The following is a 24,987-nucleotide window of genomic DNA, read 5'->3' as shown; positions in this document are numbered from 1 at the left end:
TATTTTTTTCCATTCAAATTCTTTCAAATTAGATTTTTAGATCAACGCGTACGAATATCTGATTGAGTTGAATGTTTTTAGATTAGCACTTACGGATATTCGATTGAGTTGAATGTTTGTATGGTTTCCTAAAAACTAAATGTAACGCCCCGATTTTCCAAAGAATTTCGGAAGCATTAACCCTAAAATACACTGAATTTTACAAAATATTAGGCCCCTATTTATCCTTATACAAAAATTACAATCTCAAAATAATACAAAAATCTATGTAACAAAAGCAACTCCAGAGCGACTCTAGTTTTGATACGAAATTCCAAGCAATGTTGGCCCAGACTCCGTTCCAGGGGGTCCCACCTGTATCAACTGCTCCACTGTGGAATCCTGCACACTCTGACAAATTGAACGCCGAAGCAAACGATTTGCCAGGATACAAACGTATCCTGAGTGATAATTCACTAAGTAGAAATCCTAAAACCCAATACCACAATATGCAGATCAACAATATAATAATTCATAATACACCGAAGGTACAAAATAATAACACATCGTCTTTTTCTTTACTATCCATCATCTTACATGTAATCTAAGGATTCTCTCCGCGAGATCCTTTCCTCCCACATCCACTAACTACAATCGTCTCATGGGTCCACCCTTCCTCTTGCTTGTCCTGCACCAGGGTCCTAGGTGAGCGCATCTAAGTTATGTACCGAGTATGTTCTCACTTAAGACCATAACAGGAGGATCGAGTCATCCCATGACGTATCGTACATTAGGGTCGGACATCCACTACCCCACGCTAACTATAACCGTCTCATGGGACCCATTCTCTTTCTCCAAGAGAAACTTCCCATGACGTATCATACATTAACGTCTCACTAACTATAACCGTCTCATGGGACCCATTCTCTTCCTCGAAGAGAAACTTCCCATGACGTATCATACGTTAGCGTCACAACACCGGGCCCCTCAGGTAACCCATTTCAACACAGGGCCCCATAGGTTACCCTTGCCATCACCATGGCTCAAATCACAATCCACACAATCACACTTCCAACACTTTATCAATTTCCATTTACTTAACATCGTCTACATGAGTCACTACTCGTAACCACCCAGGGAACCTATTTGTCCAATCTACAGCCACAACAAAATATCGCACGGTTCAATATTTCAACTAAAAGTACTAACAACACATAACCATGCGATAAAATTAATCATGTCATAGAATTAATCATGCGAGTAACAAAATAATATTCAGTCAAACAATTAATTACTACACTTAAAATTAAGTCTGTTTCCCTCATTTAGAAATTTTATAAAACATTTCTACTATTTATACATTTTTCTTTAACTATCGTATTATTCATAGATTTTACAAACAAATTTTTATTGGAAAATACTTATTGCTAAATTTAGTATTTACTAACTATATTAAATATTAATATGAGATTTTTATAACAACAAAATTATGCGAGGCTATTTTAGTCAATATTTATTAGAGTTAAAGATTAACTAATATATAATCTAAAATATTTCTTGTTTACAATCTAAATAAAGTTTTACTTATAAAATATTCTTGTTAATGTTTCATAAATATTTATCTACTCCAATAATTTATTAACCACGTAAACGTCCATTCAAATACAAATTAACAATGCAACATCAATAATAATTTCACAATCAAATATTTGTTAAACGATCATAAATTTTCACAGGGTATAACACTAATCATTCCAGCACAACCAGACTAAATTTTAATATAAACAGGACTAAAAATAAATTAACAATTTAACAGCAGATCATCGTCTTCAATAAACTTTAAATCTAAGTAACTCCATTAAAATGCAGATAAAGGTTTTGGGTTTTCGGAAAACTACCTCAAACGCGATTCTAAGTTTGGATAAGTGTTATACGGTGTCCGTAGATCGCTGTGGTGGTTTTGAAATCTCGAGGCAGCGTCCGGCGGCACTCTGATAGGGCCCGTAGCAGCGGTGTATCCACGAAACTCACAACTCTCTCTCTCTCTCTCTCTCTCTCTCTCTCTCTTTCTCTTTCTCTCTCTATTCTAGACTCAACAATATAATTGAGAGTAAAATAATATACTGGTGTTCAATTTTCGGATTATGTGGGTATGTATAATGAGAGAGAATAAGGTAGTAAGAAGGTGAGAGGATAAGTGTAAAAGTGGTGGAATAAGGAAGGAGAGTGATACTGATAACGATAAAAAGATAGGGGACAAGTGCCACATTTGGGGGGGGGGGGTTTCAATTCTAATGTATGTGGACGCATGTATGTACAGGGTGAGAATGTATCTGGACGCTTTTATGTATAGGATGAGAGATAGAGAAGTGGAGAGTTAGTTTGAATAGAGTTCTACTTAGGGTTTAGATAGGAAAGATAAGAGATGAATATGAATCACTGATTTCTTGTATATCTAAAGTTTAAATACATATCTTATACAATAATGCAAATAATATCAATTGCACACATAATAATATATTTTAATTATTCAATCTAATTAATTATTGAATTAGGAATTTAAAAATATAAATTTGTATTAAAAAAAATTGGGTCAAAAATCCGGGTCGTTACACTAAATATGGACAAAATGAATAATTTTTCTCATCGAGCTGAACCCTCGCGGGAGTGGACAAAATTCTTCCCGTAGTTAACTATTCCATGAAGATATCAAGTGTCATTAATACATGGTCTCAATTGTATCTCGTTATTTTATTCTCCAAAGTTACTAAAAATGTTCGGCTTTTTGACTTTTTTGGTCTTCAAAGTATTTTCGCCGTGCCATTTTGGTTCCGAATATTCCAATTGCTAACATTGCATCCCCAAAGTATTAATTTTGTGTTTAAATGGTCCCTAGGCTCACACCGTTACTTCCCTCCGTCAAAAACCAAGGGCAAGCTTGGTATTTCACCTCTCTCATCACGCCAAACCCCCCTTCTCCCTCAAAACGGAGTCGTTTGGTTGGAAACATAGATTTTCTCTTCCATGGTTCTCTTAGGGTTCTCATTGAAAACCTTAAAGTCAAAAAAATAATTATGACTCTTTGGGATAAAATAATCAAAAAATTAAGATTTTCGCACGGATTCGAACAGATTGAAAATTTGAACACTTAATTTTTTTCATCATATTTTTTAATATATAAACAGCCTAAAAAAATCAAGTGTTTCAATTTTCAACTCGTTTGAACTAGTGTAAAGATTTTAATTTTATGATTATTTTATTCTAAAGGGTCGTAATTAATTTTTTGACTCTAAGGCCTTCAATAAGAACCCTAAGAAAACCATAGAAGAGAAAATTTTGTTATTTCAACTCTCCCATCACACACGTGAATATCACGTGTGTTGTACCATCCCTTTTTCAGTTGCCATATACATACATATACGCAAACTGTGAAGCCATTACTCGGAAAAAAAATCCCACATACGTATGTATATCACGTATACGAATGTGTATACGTATGTTTAGGCTGTTTATATATTAAAAAATATATTTATATATTTTTAGGTTGTTCATATATCAAAAAATTAATTATGACACTTTAGAATAAAATGACCATTTAAAAAAAAATTCTCCTCTCAGATTTGATCCCGAGTGCAAATCCTGACTCCGCCCGGACTGCCTCAGCTCATTAGCTATAGACACACCACGTAAAAATGTTACCACTGCACTTAAAAAATAAAAAAATGTTCTCATCTTTCCTTATCAAAGATCTAGAACTTCAAAAACTGATGACAAGCTATCGATTATCCATACATGCGTTCTTGATTTTCGACTGATAACAAAGCTGCAGCTTTCTCATCGTGAGGATTTCTTCCTTGTCCATTACAAGCATCATAAAAGGGCAATGAGGCATTTCAGCTTTTTGCGGTGGGAGAAAAATTGAACATGCTCCTATCCCCATACAATTGAACAAGGTTCAATTCTTGAAATCAAATCGTAAGAAAGAAAATAATTTCTTGTGAATTCCTTAGTCATGGCGTAAATGACCTGCCTTTGATCGAACCAGGAAAGGAGTTAGTTGAGGTGCATGTAAGCTGGCCAAGGCATCCTTTATTTAACCGTCTAACAAAACAAAAACAAATTGAACACGCTTCATATATAATCTATTAACAGTAGGTTTTTTCTCTCTAAAAAAAAATGTTAGTAGCTAATAGCATCTCTGCATGTTAAGCACTCAGCCACACAAAAAGTGGTCCTTATATATTGTACATTAAGTAGCAAATGTGGCCCAAATTAACTTAATAACAAGAACTTAAATTCTGGGAACCTACTTTTGTACCAAAGCCTGTTACTTCACATCTTCTAATACAATGCATAACAATATCAATAGTTCTTGTTTTCTATTAAGGGGTATTGAATAATTTTACGTTTGGTGGATACTAATTAAGTAAATTATGTTTTTGAGAAAATGATTTTGCTTTAGAATGACCTACAGCTAACTTATGTTCTAATTAATCAGACTACCACAAGTCTTATTTTAGTAAATTGAACCTTCGAATTCATGGACGAACGCAGAATTTTAAGGTAGGAGATAGACAAGCATTTAAAAAACTGTACAACACACACAATCCGATACCGAATTTCACCAATACAAATCGTTAACATACAACCAAATAATTAATATTATATATCTTGTAAAAAGGGTACTACGAATGAAGATACTAATGTTTTTCAAAACTCTTGACTAGATGGACCGGTGTTCTATTGTGTAAAATGATATTGGGTGGGCAAGCTTATGTACAATTTTAGACTTCGATCTTGTTAAAAATTTATTGTATTGCGTGTAGCGTTGGTAGGGAGATCGCTCAAGCTTATCTGTTCATCGATCCCTCCTTCAGCTAGGTACTTCCAAACTAGGCTGCAGTAAACCAAAAATAAATGAAAAGGACATTCACGCAATATAGATTCGTAAAAAAAATGATCCAGATAACATGGATCCGGTACAGCAGATAAATACAACTATAATTATACTGAAAATGTCGTTCTAAATATAGTATATATATAACACCCAATAAGCTAGAATTGGGTGTTGTAGCACTACAAACTTACCCTCCCTACTACAAAGAGACCTAAAGATCACGGTTATTTATCGGATCTATTACACCCCCAGGTTGTATTCCGCCTGGTTTGGCTAGCCTTCTTTTGAAGGATTGTCTTTCTTAACTGTTTCTGTTTCGATTTTTGTCTAATCAAAAAATAAATAAATAAATAAATAAAATGTGCCTTACATGACCACGATAAAACATCAAAAAATTAAAAATCTGATTGATAAATATATATATATATATATATATATATATATATATGTATGTATGTATGTATGTATATAAGTTGTACATATAGAAGGGAAGGTGAGGTGAGGACGTCCTAATTAAATGAAGCCGACAGTGTTTTTTTATTTATTTTATTTGAAGACGTAATGATCTGAGGCGGAATGCTTACATGCTAATAATAATTTCACACACAGTATTGATTTCTGTGTCACAAATTAATATCGATCAGAGATCAATCTAGTGGCATATATATATATATATGTGTGCGCGCGCGCGCATGGTTGAATTAAAAGCCAGTGTAAATCTGCATCTGACTCAAGATGTGCTCAAAGTTGTCAGTAGACTTTTCAATTGGATGGGAATGCATCCCTTCATATGTTGTGACCACTACTCCTTCATCCTTAGATAGTCGCTGAACTTGCTTCTTCACATTGCACCCCTGATGCGTGCATCTGTAGTAGCTCCTGCATCGACAAAATAATTAAACAAAATACAAATTTACCCAAAAGTTAGGCTAGCTATGCAGCAATTTCTCCTCATCAGTGTAACAGAAATGTCTATGGCAAAAGAAATATATATTAATAGAGGTGTAATCTTTTGCGGAGGTCTAGGTGGCTTTGTTTTTGTTTCGGTTTGGCTCTTTGGTTTTTCGACTGATTGATGTTGGGGTATTATGTATAGGGTCTGAGCCTCGCTTTGGTTTTTGGCTGTTTTATGTTGAGTTTCTATGGATTTTTTTTATGTTTAGTTGGCGTCTTGCCTTTTTTTAGGTATTAGGTGTCTTTAATTTTGCCCGTGTGCCCTTTATCTTTTAATCTTTGTAATCCTTTATAAATATTAATAAATTTTTTGCTTAGCAAAAACAAAAAGAAAAAAGAAAAATTGTATATATAGTATATAACTACATGCCAGATTGATTTGTCCAGACTCTGAATTTTGCAAAAGAAAATGTATATGGTAATTAGCATGCTTAATTTCACTGATGCAAAAGCTTATTTCCTAAGTATGTATATGATTAAAGGAAAAAAATCAAACCAAGGATTGCGATCAAGTAGTGTTCTAATGAATTTTCTAATGAATTAGGGTCGACTGCATAAAACTATTTTATGAAGTCGACTCTGTCAGTAGTCATATTATCAATTAAATTTAACACATTCATATCATGCTTTGATCACCACTAGGGGTGTAAACGAGCCGAGTCGAACCGAATATTGGCATGTTTGAGCTCGACTCGATCAGAATTCGTCTGGCTCGAGTTCAAATCGAGCCGAAAAATCTTGGCTCGAGCTTGGCTCGACAAGAATGCACAAAACTCGAGCTCGGCTCGTTAGTATTCAGTCTGGAATAAATGAGCCAGCTCAGCTCGAATTCGTCAACTTTTCAGCCTTAATATTGAAAAATTGGCTAAACGAGCCGAGTTGAACCGAATATGAAGGAAATTGCTAAAAATTGGTTCCGTTCCAGACTTTTCTCCAGTCAAGTAGATTAATCCTTAAATTAATTAAGGAAATGATATAAACATGATTGATCGATCGATCTAGTAATTGAAAATTACCTCCAATTTGCAACAAATCAAAGAAGTTGTATCAGATGTGCACCAAGATGATACAAAGTCAAATTGCAGCAAATGTATTATTGCCAAAAAATAAAAATAAAAAGAGAGGAGAAAATCTTAATATTATGACAATAAATATTACTCAGTATACTTTTAGCCGAGAAAAAAGAAAAAGAAAAAGAGCGTCGTCGGTTATGTACGTACCTTGGAAACTTATTATTCTTCACAGCTTTCTGCCCATACTTTCTCCATCTATACCCATCATCAAGTATATCAACTTGGCTCCTTGTTTGGAAAGCATATCTAGGCTTCCTGATCTTCTTCTCTCCTTTCTTCTTGCCTGATTTCACCTCGTGATTCTCACTTCCAACGAAGCTTTTTCCCAGTGGAGCTAAACGACTATTATTGTTATTTACTTCTAAATTACTTGGAACTCCCATGTTTTTTGTCATCAAACCCCCATACCCATTTGTTTTTTCACTTTGGAAATCAGCATAGGCATGGGAATTCGCCAAATGAGAAGCTGACGTTGTCGATGATGATGAACATGGGAAGAATATTGCAGGGTAGTTCTCCATGAGAGAGAGAGAGAGAGAGAGAGAGAGAGGGAGAGAGGTATATATTATTATTAGTAGAATAAAGGTTTTGTGTGAAGATGACTCAGAAAAGTGGGGATATACTAATTAAAAGTGGGAATAGGGAGAGGCGGCTTGATGGCTATAGCGTGCGTTTTTATCTTCTCTTTATCCTATGGCGGTTGTCGTAAACGGCACGTAATTTCAATACTACAGTACAAGCCAGTGGTGAAGATTACCAAAATGGGGTTAGTTAAATTTAGCATTGATAATTCTTGTTCAGAGAAATTGTGGCTGCTTCATTATGAAGTTCATTATCAGTACTAACCTGATCACTAACCATGTTTAATTGTTGAGAAAATTTTATATGTCATCAAGTCACTGTAACCAATATTAGTCCTATCACCATTTTGTTAGATACTTGTAATTTTCTTTATGTCCGGAAAAAAGCAATTTGAGAATATAATTAACGATCACAATATATAATGTTGGAACTTCTTCCATTAATAGCTTTCGCTTTAGAGTCGCATTCGAAAGTTTTTAAATGGTATATATTAGAGGGCGACACATTTTATCTCAAAATTTAATACTAATAAAAACAATCACGTCCACAATGATAGATCCAAAAAAGGTTACATTTGACAGATCTCAAACGTGGTTACACATAAAATGTGTCATCACTTAGTACTGTATTATATTAAGATCTCTATACCTAATAAATTAATTAAAATTTGACTTGGATATAAATTTTTTTTACAATTATGCATTCATTAAGGCTCCGTTTGTTTGGGCCTAAAATATTTTACCAATTTTCCGGTGTTTGGTTATGCAAAAAATGAAAAAAAAAATTTACATATAAAATATTTTTCATCAATTGAATGAAAATGACTTACCCTTAAATCTTCCATAAGTTATTTTTTTGAAATGAACCCGCTACTTTTTATTGCAATTCTCACTGCTCAGTTTCTTCGATCGTCAATCTTGACCCAAATTCAATTCCAATATTATCAGATCTCTCCACCATTTCTGCTCAATTTCTTACACTGATTTCTGAAAATATTTTCAAGTGCCAACTAAACATTGAAAAATAAAAATTTGAAGTTTGTTTTCTGAAAAAATACATTTCACATTGAAACAAACAGAGCCTAAAAGTAAAACAATGAAAATAACCGAGTGTTATGCAACAGCTGAATTCTAAACCTTAATTTCCAAGACTGTTTTTATTAGGCTGAAAAGAAAATACGTGGCTTAAGTCTCACGAGAATGGAATTTCGCATAGAGCCGTCGGCCAATCAATTTATTAGGGGCCCCTCGTTTTTAATTTTTTTTGGAGGCCAGAAGCACCGGCTTCCCCGGCCTTGGCTATAAGCCGGCTCTGTGTGGAGCCATGTCCTTCGTCAAAAGCATTTGCGTTCAAATTATTCTGTTGTTTTCATTCTCAATCATTTTGTCCACAGGTTGATATTGGAGAGTTCACTAGCTAGCTTGGAAGTTAGGTTCAGTTTTTCTTTACCTTTCTTTTCTTTTTTCTAACATTGGAAGTATGTTTTTCTAAAAAAAAAAAAATAACGTTCTCAAAAGTAAGCAGGAATCTGATCCTCGTAATAGACCTAGCTACCATAGTAATCCGCTATAGTGATAGTGTTAGCATGCCGGTGATTAATAAGTAGCAGGCCAATTTTGCTCCATTAATTTACTCAACTCAAAACTAAGACCTCTTTCAAGGACACTAAGACCAGCTCCAGACGGCTTTGGCTAGAACCCCAGTCAATTGATCTCCTTCATGTTCAATCCACAAAATAAGAAAAAACAAAGTCTAGTGAATTCCATGGATAAATTCAATCCCTAATGCAATTAGTTAGATAGTATTTGATTCCTTGCCCTTAATTTCCCTTAGCATAGAAACTTAACCTGATCAACTGATTCCAATATTGGAGATACAACATCCGCTAGCAAGGGTAAAAAGGTGTATCATCCAATGAACCTAATCAAGACCGATGAAAAGCCATACATGAGCCCTAAATATCTCATTTCTTTTGTTTTGACTTGAACTAATTAATATCCACACATAACCTCAATGATTAGTTAATTGTTTTGAGAAGTGAAAAATCTGCAAATAGATGATAGTAAGTCATAGTATGCGAGAAACAGTAGGGACAAAAACGTTATAGGATGGGTTTTTTTTTTTTTTTTTTTGAAAGTTATAATAACTAGCCTATCACCAACCAATAAAAAATCTCAGATCGATTAAGAAATTTGAGGACCATCACATGTTTGAGTTAGTGGGAGCCAAAGGATGTGAACATAATCTCATATATCGATTGTTGTTATTAGTAAATACATGGCCAAGAGCGGAGCCAGTGGGACATAGTATATAAGTGGGGTACGTTGCTTGACCACACAAATTTTTTAAGTATGGATTATATTTTATAAATTTGACCACGTAGGTATTAAAAAATGGCACCAAGTACTCCACTGGAATTTCAACACTTGCCATTGTTTTATTAGCAAATATTCTTATTAAAAAAAATTTGACCCTAGCGTGTCTTGGCCTCCCTCCCGTAGGTGACGCCACAAACACTTGTTTCTTAGGACACTGTATTAAATAAAAGGAGAAGGGAAATTAAATCTAGTTAAGTTAAATAAATGGAAAACAAAACTCTAACTTAAAATTTTTGAAATTAATGAGGTGCGTGCATCCATAAACTGAATTGTTCAAAAAAAAAAAAAAAAGTTTTACTTCTGTAAATGGGAGATAAGGCCGGACCAATTAGGTCAATGAACAACTGCTGCAAAACTAGTCAATAGTCTGACTCACGTGTTGATTGTGAATTGCGTAAACTACTGTATTTCTTCCCAGAGCTGCCCCAAAAGTACATGTGGGAAAGATGGGCACCACAGTACTTTTGGCCTTTGGGAAAGATTCAGAAAGTCTACACACATACAATCTGCATGTGCACAGATTGTACACAGATTTTATTGTGGGATTCACCATGGATTTCACACAAATTATTTGAACCGTTCATTAAATGTAAAATATTTTTTCAAGGGTCCCTGTAAAAAATAATCTGAATCTGATACCTATAAGTGCTCGATCCAATCATATAACTTTTCATTATCTAAAAATCTGAATGAAAAGTTAGATGGTTGGATGAAGCACTTATAGGTATTGGATTGAGCTTATTTTTTACGGAGACCCTTGAAAAATGTTTTACATTTAATGAACGGCTTGGATGATTTGTGTGGAATCCATAATAGTCCTCATAATGAAATCTGTGCACAGATTGCTGTGTGTAGCAAGACTGGGAAAGATTTGGGCACCACATTTTCTTTTCAAAAGGTCTGTGCGCACATATGAGTTGCACAGATCATTTAACATACATTATTTTTTCAGAGGGAAAGTCTTCAATACATACCCATTTAAGGTGTGTACCATATGCATCTATTGTGTGGTTCATATTGTGTCACCTCATAAAAAATTACTTGTAGGACCGGTCATTCATAACATTTTATTTCGTATCGTAACTTTTATACTAAAAATTCGTAACTTTTCAACAATATGATTCGTAACTTTTTAGCAAAAGATTCGTAACATTTTGGGATTCATAACATTTTGGTGTATTTTAATAAGGGTGCATATGATACACACCCAAATAAGGGATGTGTATTGTAGCACTTCCCTTTCTCAGAAAGTCTTTTTGCACAGTAAATGTGCACAGCAACCATGCACAGTCACTATGTGGGGCACAATCTGGATCTCATATAAATAATTCGAGCTGTAAAATATTTTTTCAATGAACCGTTCTAAAAATCAATTTTATCCGATATCTATAGGTGCTCGATCCAATCATTTAAATTTTTATGATCCTGAAATCTATTTAAGAAGTTAGATAATTGGATCAAATACCTATATATAGTGATCAGATTAACCTAATCTTTTGCGAGAGCCTTTGAAAAAATATTTATATTTAATAAACAGCTCGAATAGTTTGTGTAGAACTTGGAATGGGTCCCACACCTTAATCTGTGCAAGGTTGTTGTGCACAATTACTGTGCAAATAGTTGGGTTGTTATGTTTAGGGTCCGTCTCAGGTGACACAAAAAGTATCCAAACTGCTTATTTTTCTTAAATATTTCTTTATGTGTTCTTATAAAATTAGCTGAATCATATATCAATTAGAGGGCGAACCACTAAGTTTTGTCTTACGAATTTTGAGAAAAAAAACCTTACCGATATCAGACTAAGATAATTTCTTAGAGAACCCCATAAAAGCTTGTTTTTTTTTTTAAATGAGCGATTTGGATCATCTTTGTGTGACTCAAAGTGGACCTCACACAAAAATTATGTGCAACTCATCTGTACGCATAGCACATCTCCGGTGTCAGCTAGCTTACCCGTAAATCAACTTGCTTTAGGGGTCAATCTCATAGGTCACTAATGACGACCGAGTGAAGATGGGACGAAGTCCGTATGGAATTATAAACACACACACGTGTAGGTTATTGATTTTGGTACCTCCACTTTTTGATAACAAAATACTCTATTATTTATTTTTTAGTATTCAAAATACTATGCATATCATGATCACTAAAAGATAAGTATTGGAGTGTTATAAAAAATATATATACGTGTGTGTGTGTGTGTGTTGGTAATTAGGAACATGTGTAAGCTTATATATGAGGAGTGATTTTGCCACTCCCGTTTTTCTGTAACGCCACTCTCTTTTGTGTCTATAGTAGGTGATTTATTTTGTGAAAAAAGGAGAATGACATTAGAGAGAAAAGGAGTGGCAAAATCAATTATTTGTATCCATAAGAAAAATGTTGTGGAAGGGGTAAAGTATTAGTACTGAGTGTTCAGAGCAGTCGTGGTTGGTGATGGGTGGCTAGCTTGGAAATACTAGTAAAAAAATTGTGACGGAATCATGGAATTAGGGGGAGTAGTCAAAGGAAACCAATCAAACCATACATGCGCGCGTAACGTACCTGTCGATAGAATATTAATAATTGTTCTTTTATGGAGTAATAATAGTATAGTATATATTGTACTGATCGATCATATGCGTGCGCGTCATTTACAGTACATCGATCTGGAATTATTCACCTTGCTTTGACAATTAGTAGTATCTGGCCATTTTTGCACCGGGCATGTCCGTCAATTACGAAGAGGTCATCGATTCAATGGTTGTGGAAAATGTGCAACTGCGACTATTCATAGTCCATGCTGTTGGACTAAGAGAGAGATTTTCAATTTTCGTACGTAAGCAGAAAGGAGTATGGCATAAGAAAGTTGCTCGCCCCATTTCACTAAGGTTCTTATTTTTTGTTTTACAAGACAAATTATTTTATCACAATACATTATCTTTAATTCAAAAAATAAATATTTTTCTTAGCGGAATGGGGCTTGGAGTAAAAGTTGTTTGTTAATACAGTATATAGGAGTATTTATCTATCTATATCTATCGATCTATACTATATACTATAAGAATGTAGTTACCGAAAATAAAATGAAGTTCTCTCCTTAACTCTCTCTCTCTCTCTCTCTCTCTCTCTCTCTCTCTCTCTCTCTCTCTCTCTCTCTCTCTCACGTGAAATTTTCTCATTTTCTCATTTCATTATTATTCTATACTTTTTACAAAATGTCAAATATATAATTTATTTGGGCTTACTTGAAAAGAAAAGTAAGTTCAATCAATAATATCACAAATACTCTTTGAAACCTATCTTTTTTCTTCATTTCTTTGTTTTGTTTTTTTTATTGTTGCGGATTTTTTAAATTATTTTGCGAGAAAAATGAGTAAGTTTCAAGAGTCATGCGCAAAATGTACAGGACAACAGGAAAAAATTTATCACTAATATTTTTTTCCATCCCCCCGGCCGTACATTGAATGAGCAAGGGGCTAGCTAGTTTCGATTAAGGAGTTGTAGTTTGGTGGTTTAAGAAGGAAACGGTGGGCTGGTTAGAATGAAATCCATTTCCTTGGTGGGAACGTTATTACAGATTATGACTACCAAATATAACGTGGGAAGACTTTTGATGGAAATAAAATGTGTAGAAATCCAGAATCTGGTTAATCAATTCATGGTTGTCTCCTGTCTTTCTTCGTTACTGACTCTGAACAGTAAGGTTGTGTTTGGATTTTTGGATAGAACTGTAATTATTTATCAGGGAACATATATATATATATATATATATATATATATATATATATATATAGAATTATTTTAGCTAATTAAAGAAATAAGGAGCTAGAAGTTGTTTTTCCGTAAGTGGTAAATTAATCAAAGTGCACCGTTATCTTTATATCTTCTTTTCCTCAACTTCATAAAAATCTGGAATCAAATGCTGCGAAAAATACAGTGGAATATTAATTAACCTAATATTTTGCAGTATTTCCACACATTTGTTATTAGTGAAAAAAGAGAGAATTTTATCATATGTGCAGAAGAAACAAGAACAAGATATACATATGGCTTGGAATTGTTTTTCTTGACATGATGCAAGCTATAGCTAGGTCTCAAAATATCATGCATGTGACATTCAATTTTTCTTATGGTTGGAAATTATGAAACCATGTGCTTTGGACAAACAAAAGCTTTGAAAGGACCAAAAGGATATTATTGTTGTTGTTGTTATATATAAGTGCTAAAGATCGAGATCAATAAACTATGACAGTGATATACCACGTTATTAATTATGCACGCGTACGTAATATGTATCAAAATCTCATGTAATACAAACCATATATTTGGCATAATCAAATTCCAATACAAAAAAAAAGTGGGCAAATATTGAATTGTATTAGAGGTGAAATTTCTAAAAGAAGAGTCGTTGGACTTACTGTGTCATTTGATTAGTCATACTAATAATATGGAAATTTTAGTCGAGCCTATTTGCACTTGAAAAAACGTTGGTTGGTTAATTGGTTGGTGCCTTGGTGGTCAGCACAGCTGCGCAGCCTCTACATAACCGGAGAGAGGCAATTTAAAGATGTCAATTTCACTCGTGCAGTTCATTTATTGCAATAGTGGTAGTGGTGGACCTGGTGGCGGTGGTGTCAGTGGTGCTAACGGGGGTAGAGTGTGGTGGTGGTGACGATATAGTAGTGGTGGTGGCAATAGTGGTAGTGGTGGTTGTGGTGACGACGGTGGCATCGTGGTGGTGTTCGTGGTGGGTGGTTGTGGCCGTGGAGGGTAATGGTGGTAAATGAATGGGTGATATAAAAATATATACTGAAATTAATTTGTCAAAGGTACCAAGCTATTTAATTTTCATAACTTCTTAAGCCTATATTTGAAAGGCACTTAAAATATTAGTAATTAAGTATAATGAAAATATAATTACGAGTATCAAATTAACTTAATTAATTATTGTTTAATAATGCATTAAGCAATAATTAATTAATTTTAAGTATTGAATTGGATTTTCAAACAAACCCGTAATTTTTAAGGTATGTGATGGAGCACATATAGTTGAATAGTCAATATCCTTACATTTTATTATTTGAAGGATGTGCTAGAGATACTCTAAAAATTAAGCAATTATGTAAGATCCCAACTAATGTGTAGTTAATAAGAGTGTTCGGGGTTAATGATTGCGTTCATAATCTAGCAAAGTTGGGTCTTCCGTTAGATCGAGGAGAGCAAGTGTTTGATCAAGGCTCATCAATAGTGATGAAGGCTTTGCGCAATAACCGCGATGGTCTTAGAGTTCATCAAGCTATTGTGTCAAGTGTTTTTGTTTCTTAGGACCTAGGCCCTCTTATGTACCAAAAAAAATTAAGAGTGTTAGGGTGCTACATATGTGGTCCTCCCACCCCCCCCCCCCCCCCCCAACAAAAAAAAGAATAATTGCTCCATTATAAAGCTAAAATAAAGATCGTGCATGGTTTCAATTAATCCAAGCACACCATTTTCCGTTGGTTGTACGCTGTCAAACACCCTATCGAGTGGGTGCAGAGCGCATTCAGACTGTTCAAAAGTATTTTCAGTGATCCGGATTAAACAAACTCTTCCAAGATAGAGTTAACTCTTCCCTGAAAGAGTTTATTTTCAATTCGAATCATTGATTACTAAGATGAACGGTCCGGATGCACATTTCATTTGTGTGTTCATGCGTCATTAAATGAAACCCAATTAACTTAGTACGGAGTATATCTAGCGACCATCAGCGATTCAGCCATGTGGCCTAATGGTAATATAGAATGCATGAAGTTGGCTCATCAGCAGTTGAGGGGACGATGAGGAGCAAACTGCTTATAACACAGATGCAACTGGAAAATTTTCAGGCCCATCCTGGGTTCATTCAACAAACGAAATCACCAATTTTATCAAGTTTAATGAGAACTTCAATCAAATCAAAAATCATGTCAACCAAATTCCGGTAAGTACCTAATCATTACACGTTCATCTAGAAAAAAAAGGGTTTAATCCAGTACAACAAGTTTATTTTTTTTCAAGTTAAACGTTTTCCAATCAGGTGATTATGGAGATTCGAGGCAACTAAAATTTTTTATATGATTCATTTTCTTAACGAGTTCTATAGAATAAACAATTTCAATCATCATGATCAACATAGATTCGTGATGGACTTAAAAAATCGCCAACTGCACCGGGAGCAGTTTGCTTCTCAACTACCAAGAAGCCTGGTCCCAATATGTAGGTGTGGTTCCATCTACGGAAAAATTAAAGTTGCAGCAGGTATGAACTATTGAGGTTATTTTGGGTGCCTAAAATAGGCTTGTACGGAAATTAAGTACTGTGGCACGAGGATAAGCTAATTTTTTATAAGGAAAAAAACCGAAATAGTCCTTGTAGTTTAGTGTTTGTGTCAACTTGGTCCCTGCAGTTTGAATTGACTCGATTTACACTCTGTAGTTTCCATTTTGTTCCAACTTGGTCTAATTACTAACTGCCGTTAACCTCCGTTAACCTCAGACACAAATGGGTTACTTTTCTAGCGAATTACCGAACTCTTTCTTCCCTAACTTGGCAGACCTAAAGTTTTTTCCTAAAAAGCAAAACGGAATCACTCTTTTCTAAAAACCTGGTTCTTTGGCCCGTGTTCTTTTTTCTAATATACTTGAACTATTCTTCCGATATTCAAGAGGTGACCAGACACACCTAAACTCTATGCCCAATGAAAACTCTAAGTTATTTTCTAAACCCTTTTTGTGGCTTGAACTACGGCCGGACCTGATTCTCTTTTACCCAGAAATATGTAGGCAGCTTGATGAAAGCTCGGTTCCTTTTTAAAATAAAACTCACTTCAATTTCTAAAATTCAAATATTTTTCAAAAATATCTGAACCTCTTTTATAGAATACAAAACTCCTAATTTTTCCTTTCTTTTCAAGAACCACATTGCAATCCATAGGAACCCGATCACTTATCTAGGCCCTAATCCCTCTTGCTCCTTCCCCCAAAGGAGAATGAGAAACGTTTCGGTCGAATGTAAAATCTTGGGCGCGACAAATGAAGCTAAAAAAAAAAAAATAGAAAATGGAACAATGAGGCTCTGTGTTTTGGTTCAGAGGTATATTAGGGCAAAAGGAGAATGACAGATTATGGTTTTAACCCTAAAAAAGGGGGCTCATTTGTGTTTGGGGTTAATGGAATCTAACGACAGTTAGTAATTGGACCAAGTTGGAACAAAATGAAAACTATAAAGTGTAAATCAAGCCAATTCAAACTGTAGGGACCAAATTGACACAAATACTAAACTACAATGACCATTTTGGTTTTTTCCCCTTTTTTATAGGTTCAATAACTACAAGAATATACATTAAGTACTGTGGTATGAGGATATGCTAACTTTATTATAGGTTCAATAACCACAAGAATCTATGGGCGTGTTTGATAGCCGGATTCATGGATGGGATAGGATTACGAAGGTAGAGGGGCACTCAAAAATCTTGTTTGTTTTGATTTTGGTAGACTGTATTGCTAATCCGAAGGAATTGTGAAACCCCCCATTTCACCGGATTGGCCATCCCGGGGGGGAGGGGGGCGTTACTAACAATCCTGTCCCATGGGATTTAATGTGGAAGACCTCCCTTTTTAGCTATTGACACAATTACCCCCACTGCATATACACCATTCGTTCATTTATGAACTTCATCGGAGAATCAATGGGGGAAAATGATCCATTTTAAAAACCCTAAGAAATGGAAATCCTATCAAATCGAAAATTTATGAACTCTAGTCGCTGGATCGTGTGACAACCAAAGTCGCCGGAGACATAGTTGTCTGTTGCCGTCGCCGTTGCCGGTGCGATTAACAAGTCTAGCCGCCGGAGTGAGAAATCGGTGGAGACACTGTGAAAGTGATCCATTGAGAGAGAGAGAGAACCGAAGTTGTGAGATCTGTTGAGAGAGAGATGGACTTCTCCGCAATGAGAGATTGTTTTGATCTGGTGTGTAAGAGAATAGAGATATTGCACTGATCTGTTGTTGGTTGTCGATGTAACTAAGAAGGATTAATTATCCAGTGTGGTTGCCACTTGCTAGAAAGTAATCCAACGGTGCACAAAGAATTAGAGCAATCCATCTAACAGTGCACAAATTAAATGTCAAGCCCCGTTCCGGAATAGCACCTCATCGGCCTATCCCGATACGACACGTGACAACCAGCTACTAGCAAATCCAAGAATAACGAACAACTACAGTTCAACAGCCACATTTTATTTACATCAAAAAAAAATATTTTTCATTTACAAACTACAGCGGAAGTCTGTCAAGAAATAAACTTTACATAACCAACTATTATCCAAAACTAAACTAAGCAAAATCATCTACGGGCCAGGAGACAAAGACTCCCACAGGCCTCAACTACGCACTTCTCGAGCGAGTCACAAAATGCAAAACGCGACCTGTAGTGGACACCGACCTATACCTGCAAAACTGAAACTCCAAACGAGTTCCAGGAGTGTATATGAGACATGGATGTTGTTCAATATAGGCAATAAATCCAAGTTCATCATTAATTAAGCATTAAGCAAATAATCGACACAAAGTCTTTAATCCGACACAAAGTCACTAGCTCGACACAAAGTCATAATTTTGGCATAAAGCTATTGAATCGACACAAAGTCAAAGGCACGACACAAAGTCCGGCCGTTGGCCGTTGTTGCCCACCGACACGAAGTCACAGTGCAATATCACAAATTCAATCCAATTGAAGAACATCTATGAATCGAACACTCACCTCGGTCTCCAACAAAAAGAAAACCAACGCAGTCACTCCCTACGTGGAGCTGCGGTACTCGTTGTCGTCTCCGAACCTAACAAATATTCCGCACATATGAGCTCAAAGTTTAATTCCAAAAGCAAAGAAGTAAATTCATCAATTTGTACCTCAAAGCCAAAAATCTCACAAACACACACTTTCTAGCAGAACCATTGATCGAATTCTGACTATAGCATTCTATAGGTTTCAAAGAATACTACAAGACCACCACCACTGGCAAGAAGACTTCTAGTACATCAATCTAGATATAAAATTTGCCCAAATTGGACTCCGAATGACTAAGATATGCTCAATTGAAATTACACATCTAAAACAGAAACTACAGACCCGGCAGAACAGTCTGCGATCGAATGCTCATTAAAAATCACATACTCAATCTTTTCCAATAATTCCAACACCAAAACTTCACCAATTGATCAATGTTTAAGACTCAGTAGCATCCATAGTCAGTGAGCATATTCAACTATGACAAAATTGATGAAGGACACAGCCACAAAACCTGCCCAGAATTTCAGAATCACCAAACTATTAACTTCAGAACCAAAACTGCTTTTTCTCAGACCAAACTAAGGCACAATCTTTACAGATTCAGAAAGATATACAAGTCTAGTTTCGGAATCAAGAAACGGTGCGTAAAACCGATACCCGAGCAAGAAGTTATGCCCGTTTTTCCAACATGTGTCTGGGCTGTCAGCATAGACGCGAATCTGACTGCAGTCCGGTTCAAGATTTTTATCTTTTTCCAGGTTTCTCAGAAAATTCTGAAATTTTTACAGCATAAACTACACAAAAAGACGCATCTACAGTAAAAATACCAGAAAATAACATGATCAGTGTGTCAATGGTAAAAATTCGTCAAAAACAGGACAGGCTCAACTCTGCTCAAAACACAGTTATGCATATTCATATGTTATACACGAATTTTCAGGAATAAACTCAACTCCAAGCTCAAAAACCTTCTGCTATGGATTCAATCCATCTCTAATTACTTCAATCAAGTACATACTAGATGTAAAACATGAAACCTAACATGAAAAACATGAAATTCAGCCTTGAAGGAGATGGAAATCACCTAATTAAGCTTCAATCAACCTAACTATAATTTTCTTCTTCTTTTCTCCTTCTTCTTCCTCTTATCCACGCTGCTCTTTCACTCACTCTCTCTCTCTCTCTCTCGCTCTCTCTCTCTCACACACACGTTGGAACAACCTGATGGATTTTCTTGTTTTTGTTTTATTTTTCTTTTCTTTGTTTTGAAGAAACCCACACACACTCAACACATCAGCACACACACACGGCACACATGCACAATTTAAAAAAATTGCACTTTAGCCCTTAAGTTATTAAATTTAGCATTTAAGCACCTCAAAGATAAAAGGATGTTACATTAAAGCTGGTCCAAGGGTGCAGAAATTTTTGCATAACAGGTAGATCTCTGATAAAAAAAATGAGTGGAAAAAATAGAGAAAATGGTGTTCTTATTGTAAGGGTAAAATTGGAAACAAGTAATTTAATCCTATCCTATCCTAGCCAAAACAAACACGTTATTAACAATTCTACAATCTAATCTTGTGTAAAACAAACATGAATAAATGATTCATAACCTCATTAGTAATCCCACATCACTACAAATCTCAATTTTAATCTCATCTCATTACGAATCCCCCCAAAATGAAGTCTGCTATCAAACATGCCCTATATGTACGTACCACGAGAAACAACTGTCATGGACATCTCATTTCTTTTTTTCATTGCATGTGCATGGGAACGGTAAGAGAATATAAGTATCATAATTACATCCAATTAATAATAATCCCATTAACGGTAGAAATAATCGAAACAACACACGCACGCAAAAACAACACACTCACACTAGTCTGGAGATTCGAATTCCTGACTTCCTAATGAGATGTTGGAGTCTTACTCAACTGAACTAGCCTCAAATAGTTGGCATCTCGTTTGTAGGTGCAACTATTTTGGGAAGAGGGTGACTAATTAATTAATGGATAGGGACAGTACTATTTCGTTTTTTCACTGAATTCAGTTAAGGCTCTATTTGAAACCTAAGGAAAAGGAGGAAGAAAAAAAAAAGGAAAGGAAAAAGAAAATGGGAGGGAAAATTTATTATTCACAAAACTTGAAATTTTTATTTTCTTCTTTCTTTCTCTTTCAACCAAACAATGGAAGGGGAATTTTTTTAATTGTCCTTTCTTTTCCATAAGTTTCAAACAGAGCCTAAATCTTGCAAATTTTCTTAACTTTTTCTACCCTTGAAGTCCTTCTCTGGTTTTAGAAAACATATGAAAGGATCATATATATACAGACTGCGGGAAAGGGAGGACAATGTCCTTGAATCTTGGATTGGAGAAAAGGTGAAGAAGTGGGAATATATAGGACCAAATTAGTTGTGTTTGAAAATTACTTTCCAATCCTATTTACTTCCTCCATCCCGAATTATTTGTCCAATTTCGGGTTTCCAACTTATTAAGGGAACCAAATCTAATCCATTGATTTGAAAATTTACATAATCTCATCCATTGATTTTGAAATTGGACAGTCAATTTGGGACAAACAAATCAGGATGGAGGGAGTAATTTACATGCACAAATTTTTTTTCACAAAAAATCTAAACGCATTCTTACATTCGAGAACACAATAACTAGAAGTGATATCACATACTAACCCCAAGGGGTTTGGCCAAGTGATTGTGAGAAAGTAATATTAAGTGCTCCTTCATAAGGTCACTGATTCCATTCCCATGGAGACCAAACATTCTAAACCTTGGGGCCACTGGGAGTTATACCCGGTTGTTATCTTGAGGACTCCGGAACTAATTGAGGTGCGCACAAATTGATCCAAACGTACATCTAGTTATTTAAATAAATAAATAAAAGTAATCCCGCATACTATACATGCCATTACATGCCCGAGGTTGTTTGCCTAAATTCACAAGGTTGCGCACAAACTGTCGCGGACATACAGTTATTTAAATAAATAAATAAAGTAATACCGCATACTGTACATGCTTATCATGCCATTACACACATGCCCGAGGTGGTTTGCCTAAATTCACGAGGGGAATTGATCTGTGCACTGAAACTTTATTGCACAAATCTGTAAACTAATGTGTCCGGAAATGTTGACCACTTGCATTAGATGGTTCCAGATATACCTGTACATGTCCCAAAGCGTGCGGAGATTTAATACTCGTAATGAATTTGGATACATAGGTTATCTATCACCTTTGAATTGACTAATCCGATCGATCGATAATTCTACACGAGTCATCATTTTCTAAGAGATTAGAGATGCTGCATATTAAGTAGTAGTAGTAATCAAGAGATCAGGAATTTAGGAGGGTATAGAAATAGCCAAAAGACAGAAGAAGACGCTTCAAAGCCCTCTCTCAGCTGGTCATTGTAATTTTAAAGGCCGTACGTCCATTTTGGTTTTGGTCCAACAAAAAATGCATTCCCCGGGAACTGGAGAATAATAGCCTGCAGGTCTCACGTGATGCATGCACCTCGATCTCGATCATATCCTTGTTTGGCAGCTGGAAGGTGTGGAAAAATGGTTTCAGTCTCCTGAATCATTGATTGCATAGGATCGAGAAAAAAACTATTACTATTAGTATCAAGTTTGACACTTTGACTGACTGAGATAAATATTGTACAGTAGTATATTACTCCATAACAGCTCTAATTAAGAAAATTGTGTACATCTCTCTATCTCTCTCTATCTCTCTCTCTCTCTTACATAACGTCCCTAGCTGTAAATGAGTCCCTAGCTAGCTAGCTCGAAACAAACGACTTTCTCGATCAGAAACTATATATATATATATATAGAACGATATTAATTGACCATGCATGCATGGTACAAATTTCTCATGATAATAAAATTAATTTGTTGGCAATCATATATATGTAATTTTAACAATTGATTTTGTACGTACGTACGTACATGCGAATGGGCCGGAAGTACTACTGCCTGAGGTATTGCATGGAGTATATATACGTACAACAACAAGAGTGGGCCTCATTTTCCAATAAAATGCTAGCTGCCAAATACTCCTATTTTTACTCCTAAAATAAAATAATTAGTAGTACTAGTACTAACAGACCTAATTACTGCATGTGCCATTCTTCTTAATTTTGCTGGCCGGTCATAGCGCGCGGTATTTATATAAATTAATACTCCATGAAAAGACCCAGTATTTTTTTTATAAATAATAATTATTATGAAAAAAAAAATAATTAAAATATTATTTTTGTTCAAAAAATTATTTATGTCGTCATACTAATTTTATTTCTGTAATCGATCGTACGCACGCGTACCCAATGAGTGATTTTTCTAGTATGGGCTCGCATCGCTCCGGACCAAACCCTTCCCCACCCCTTTTGTTTATTTTTTTATTCGGCTGAAAAGAGGAGAGGGCAAAATCCCCATTTTCCTCCTTGAATCACTCTCTACTCGACAACACACTTTCACCTATGGGTCTTTAACCCCCATGCAAACCCATCCCATTTGGATATTCTCCTCATCCCTTTTTCTTTTTTTGTTCTCCAGCAACTTCCACCCTTCGGCAGAGAGAGAGAGAGCTCGGCTGCCATAGCCACCCCCCCCCCCCCCGGCTTTCCACCTCCGTGCACCACCTCTCCACCGTAGACCTCCGCCACTACCGGTTATCGCCATCATCACCACCAAAATCACCTCCATTTCTGTCCCAAATTTGCTGGCAGAGAGAGAGAGCTCGGCTGCCATAGCCACCCCCCCCCCCCGGCTTTCCACCTCCGTGCACCACCTCTCCACCGTAGACCTCCACCACTACCGGTTATCGCCATCATCACCACCAAAATCACCTCCATTTCTGTCCCAAATATGCTGTGAGACCAGCCCCATTCCAGTCCCATATTACAGCTCCAGGATCGGCTGAAAAACAGCCATGATTCCCCACTAAAACCAATAAAAAACAGCCCGGAAAATCAGCCGATCGACTCGAGCTCCGTTCCGGCTCCAAAACAGCTCAAACACAGCTCCGTTTTCTCTCCGAAAACAGCCCGAAAAATATGCTCGTTCAAGCTCCGGTATCAGCTGCAAGACAGTCCGAGAAACAGTCTCGAACAGGCCACCGACAGAGCCCTGTTGTCGTGGGTTTGATCCGATGACCCGAGGTCCGACCCACCGCCAAATCTCTCCAAACCCCGTTTTGCTGGACAAGAGATAGTTCGGAACTCACCTCCCTAAGTATATGTCGTGTCTATATTAATTTCTGTGAACGGTATGATTGTATTCGAACCCAACGACGCCGGCCAGAACCGGCTCCCCTGTTTTTACCGACTGTTTAATGCTTCTGTTCTTTTGAAATTTTTGGATAAATTACAGTTTAGCCCCTCGTGATTTAAAAGTTTATAAATCTAACTCTTGAGTAGTAAAAGTTAATATTAAGCTCCGAAATTAATTAGTTTCGGATTTCGACGCCACCGGCAGAAACCCACTGTTTTTCCCGAAAATGGTAGCCTCTGGATTTAAAAAAAATTCTTAGAATATTTGCAGTTTAGTCCCTCGAGTTAGATTAGCTCATAAATCTAACCCTTGAGTATTAAAGGCTAAGATTATAAGTCCCGAGGTGATTAAGAGTAAAACGTGGACTTTAGTTTCGAAAAAAAAAAAAAAGAGAAGAGAAAAGAGAAGAGAACATAAAAGGAATAACTTAAATTGTTTCAATCGCATGATTACTGTTATCGCATGGTTAAATAGTTTTAGCATGTTGGTATGTTTAGTTGGATTATTGAATCGCATGATTGAATTTAACGTATGATATATTATCCGCGCGTTTAGCCTTATTGCATGATTTATTATTATCGCAAATTTAATTGTTGTTATAACCCGTGAGCATGTTTTGAAAAATATTGAACTGTGTGAAGTGTTGTTATACTGTTAGATTGGACAAAAAAGTTCCTGGATTGGTTGCGATATGCGGACTTATCATCTTTAGACGTTGAAAGTAGGTTTAATGGAAAACGGATAATGTGAGGCTGTGATTGTGATTCCGGACAAAGAATCCGGAGATTGAATTGTTGGAGGTTGATTGGTGGTGATCTATTGAAAGTATGGATTTACAAACCCTGGCTACGGCATGGTGGTGATCGGCTCTCGGATATTGGGACGGGTCATAAGGGAGGTATTGTGCTTGTGTCACAACCCGGGCTCGAATCCTGTCACGTCCTCGATTTTCAACTAAAATAATAATATATTTTCTACAAACAATAGTCTTTTTCTCAACTATATTTACCATTAAATGTCAAGCCAATCCAAACAAA

At 35.9% G+C, this 24,987-nt stretch overlaps 1 protein-coding gene and 1 long non-coding RNA gene across 3 annotated transcripts; both read right to left on the bottom strand.

Moving 5' to 3' along the window:
* Positions 1-5,389: 5,389 nt before the first annotated feature.
* LOC131310029 (probable WRKY transcription factor 75) lies at positions 5,390-7,521 on the bottom strand. The gene is made up of 2 exons (XM_058336809.1): positions 7,051-7,521; positions 5,390-5,755 (listed from the first exon to the last, which is right to left on the bottom strand). The coding sequence occupies exons 1-2, from the start codon at positions 7,422-7,424 to the stop codon at positions 5,578-5,580; spliced, it is 552 nt and encodes a 183-aa protein (XP_058192792.1). The 5' UTR covers positions 7,425-7,521; the 3' UTR covers positions 5,390-5,577.
* Positions 7,522-18,080: 10,559 nt separating this feature from the next.
* LOC131310028 (uncharacterized) lies at positions 18,081-19,873 on the bottom strand. 2 transcript variants are annotated; one of them, XR_009195086.1, is made up of 3 exons: positions 19,740-19,873; positions 18,626-18,701; positions 18,081-18,321 (listed from the first exon to the last, which is right to left on the bottom strand). It is a non-coding gene; the product is annotated as an uncharacterized LOC131310028 (long non-coding RNA). The 2 variants fall into 2 exon arrangements; XR_009195085.1 differs by having other exon boundaries at positions 18,626-19,867.
* Between the last annotated feature and the right edge of the window lie 5,114 nt (positions 19,874-24,987).

The sequence above is a fragment of the Rhododendron vialii genome, chromosome 12a, assembly GCF_030253575.1.
Source record: "Rhododendron vialii isolate Sample 1 chromosome 12a, ASM3025357v1".
Lineage (NCBI taxonomy): Eukaryota > Viridiplantae > Streptophyta > Magnoliopsida > Ericales > Ericaceae > Rhododendron > Rhododendron vialii.
This window is presented reverse-complemented; position numbering and strand designations above follow the sequence as displayed.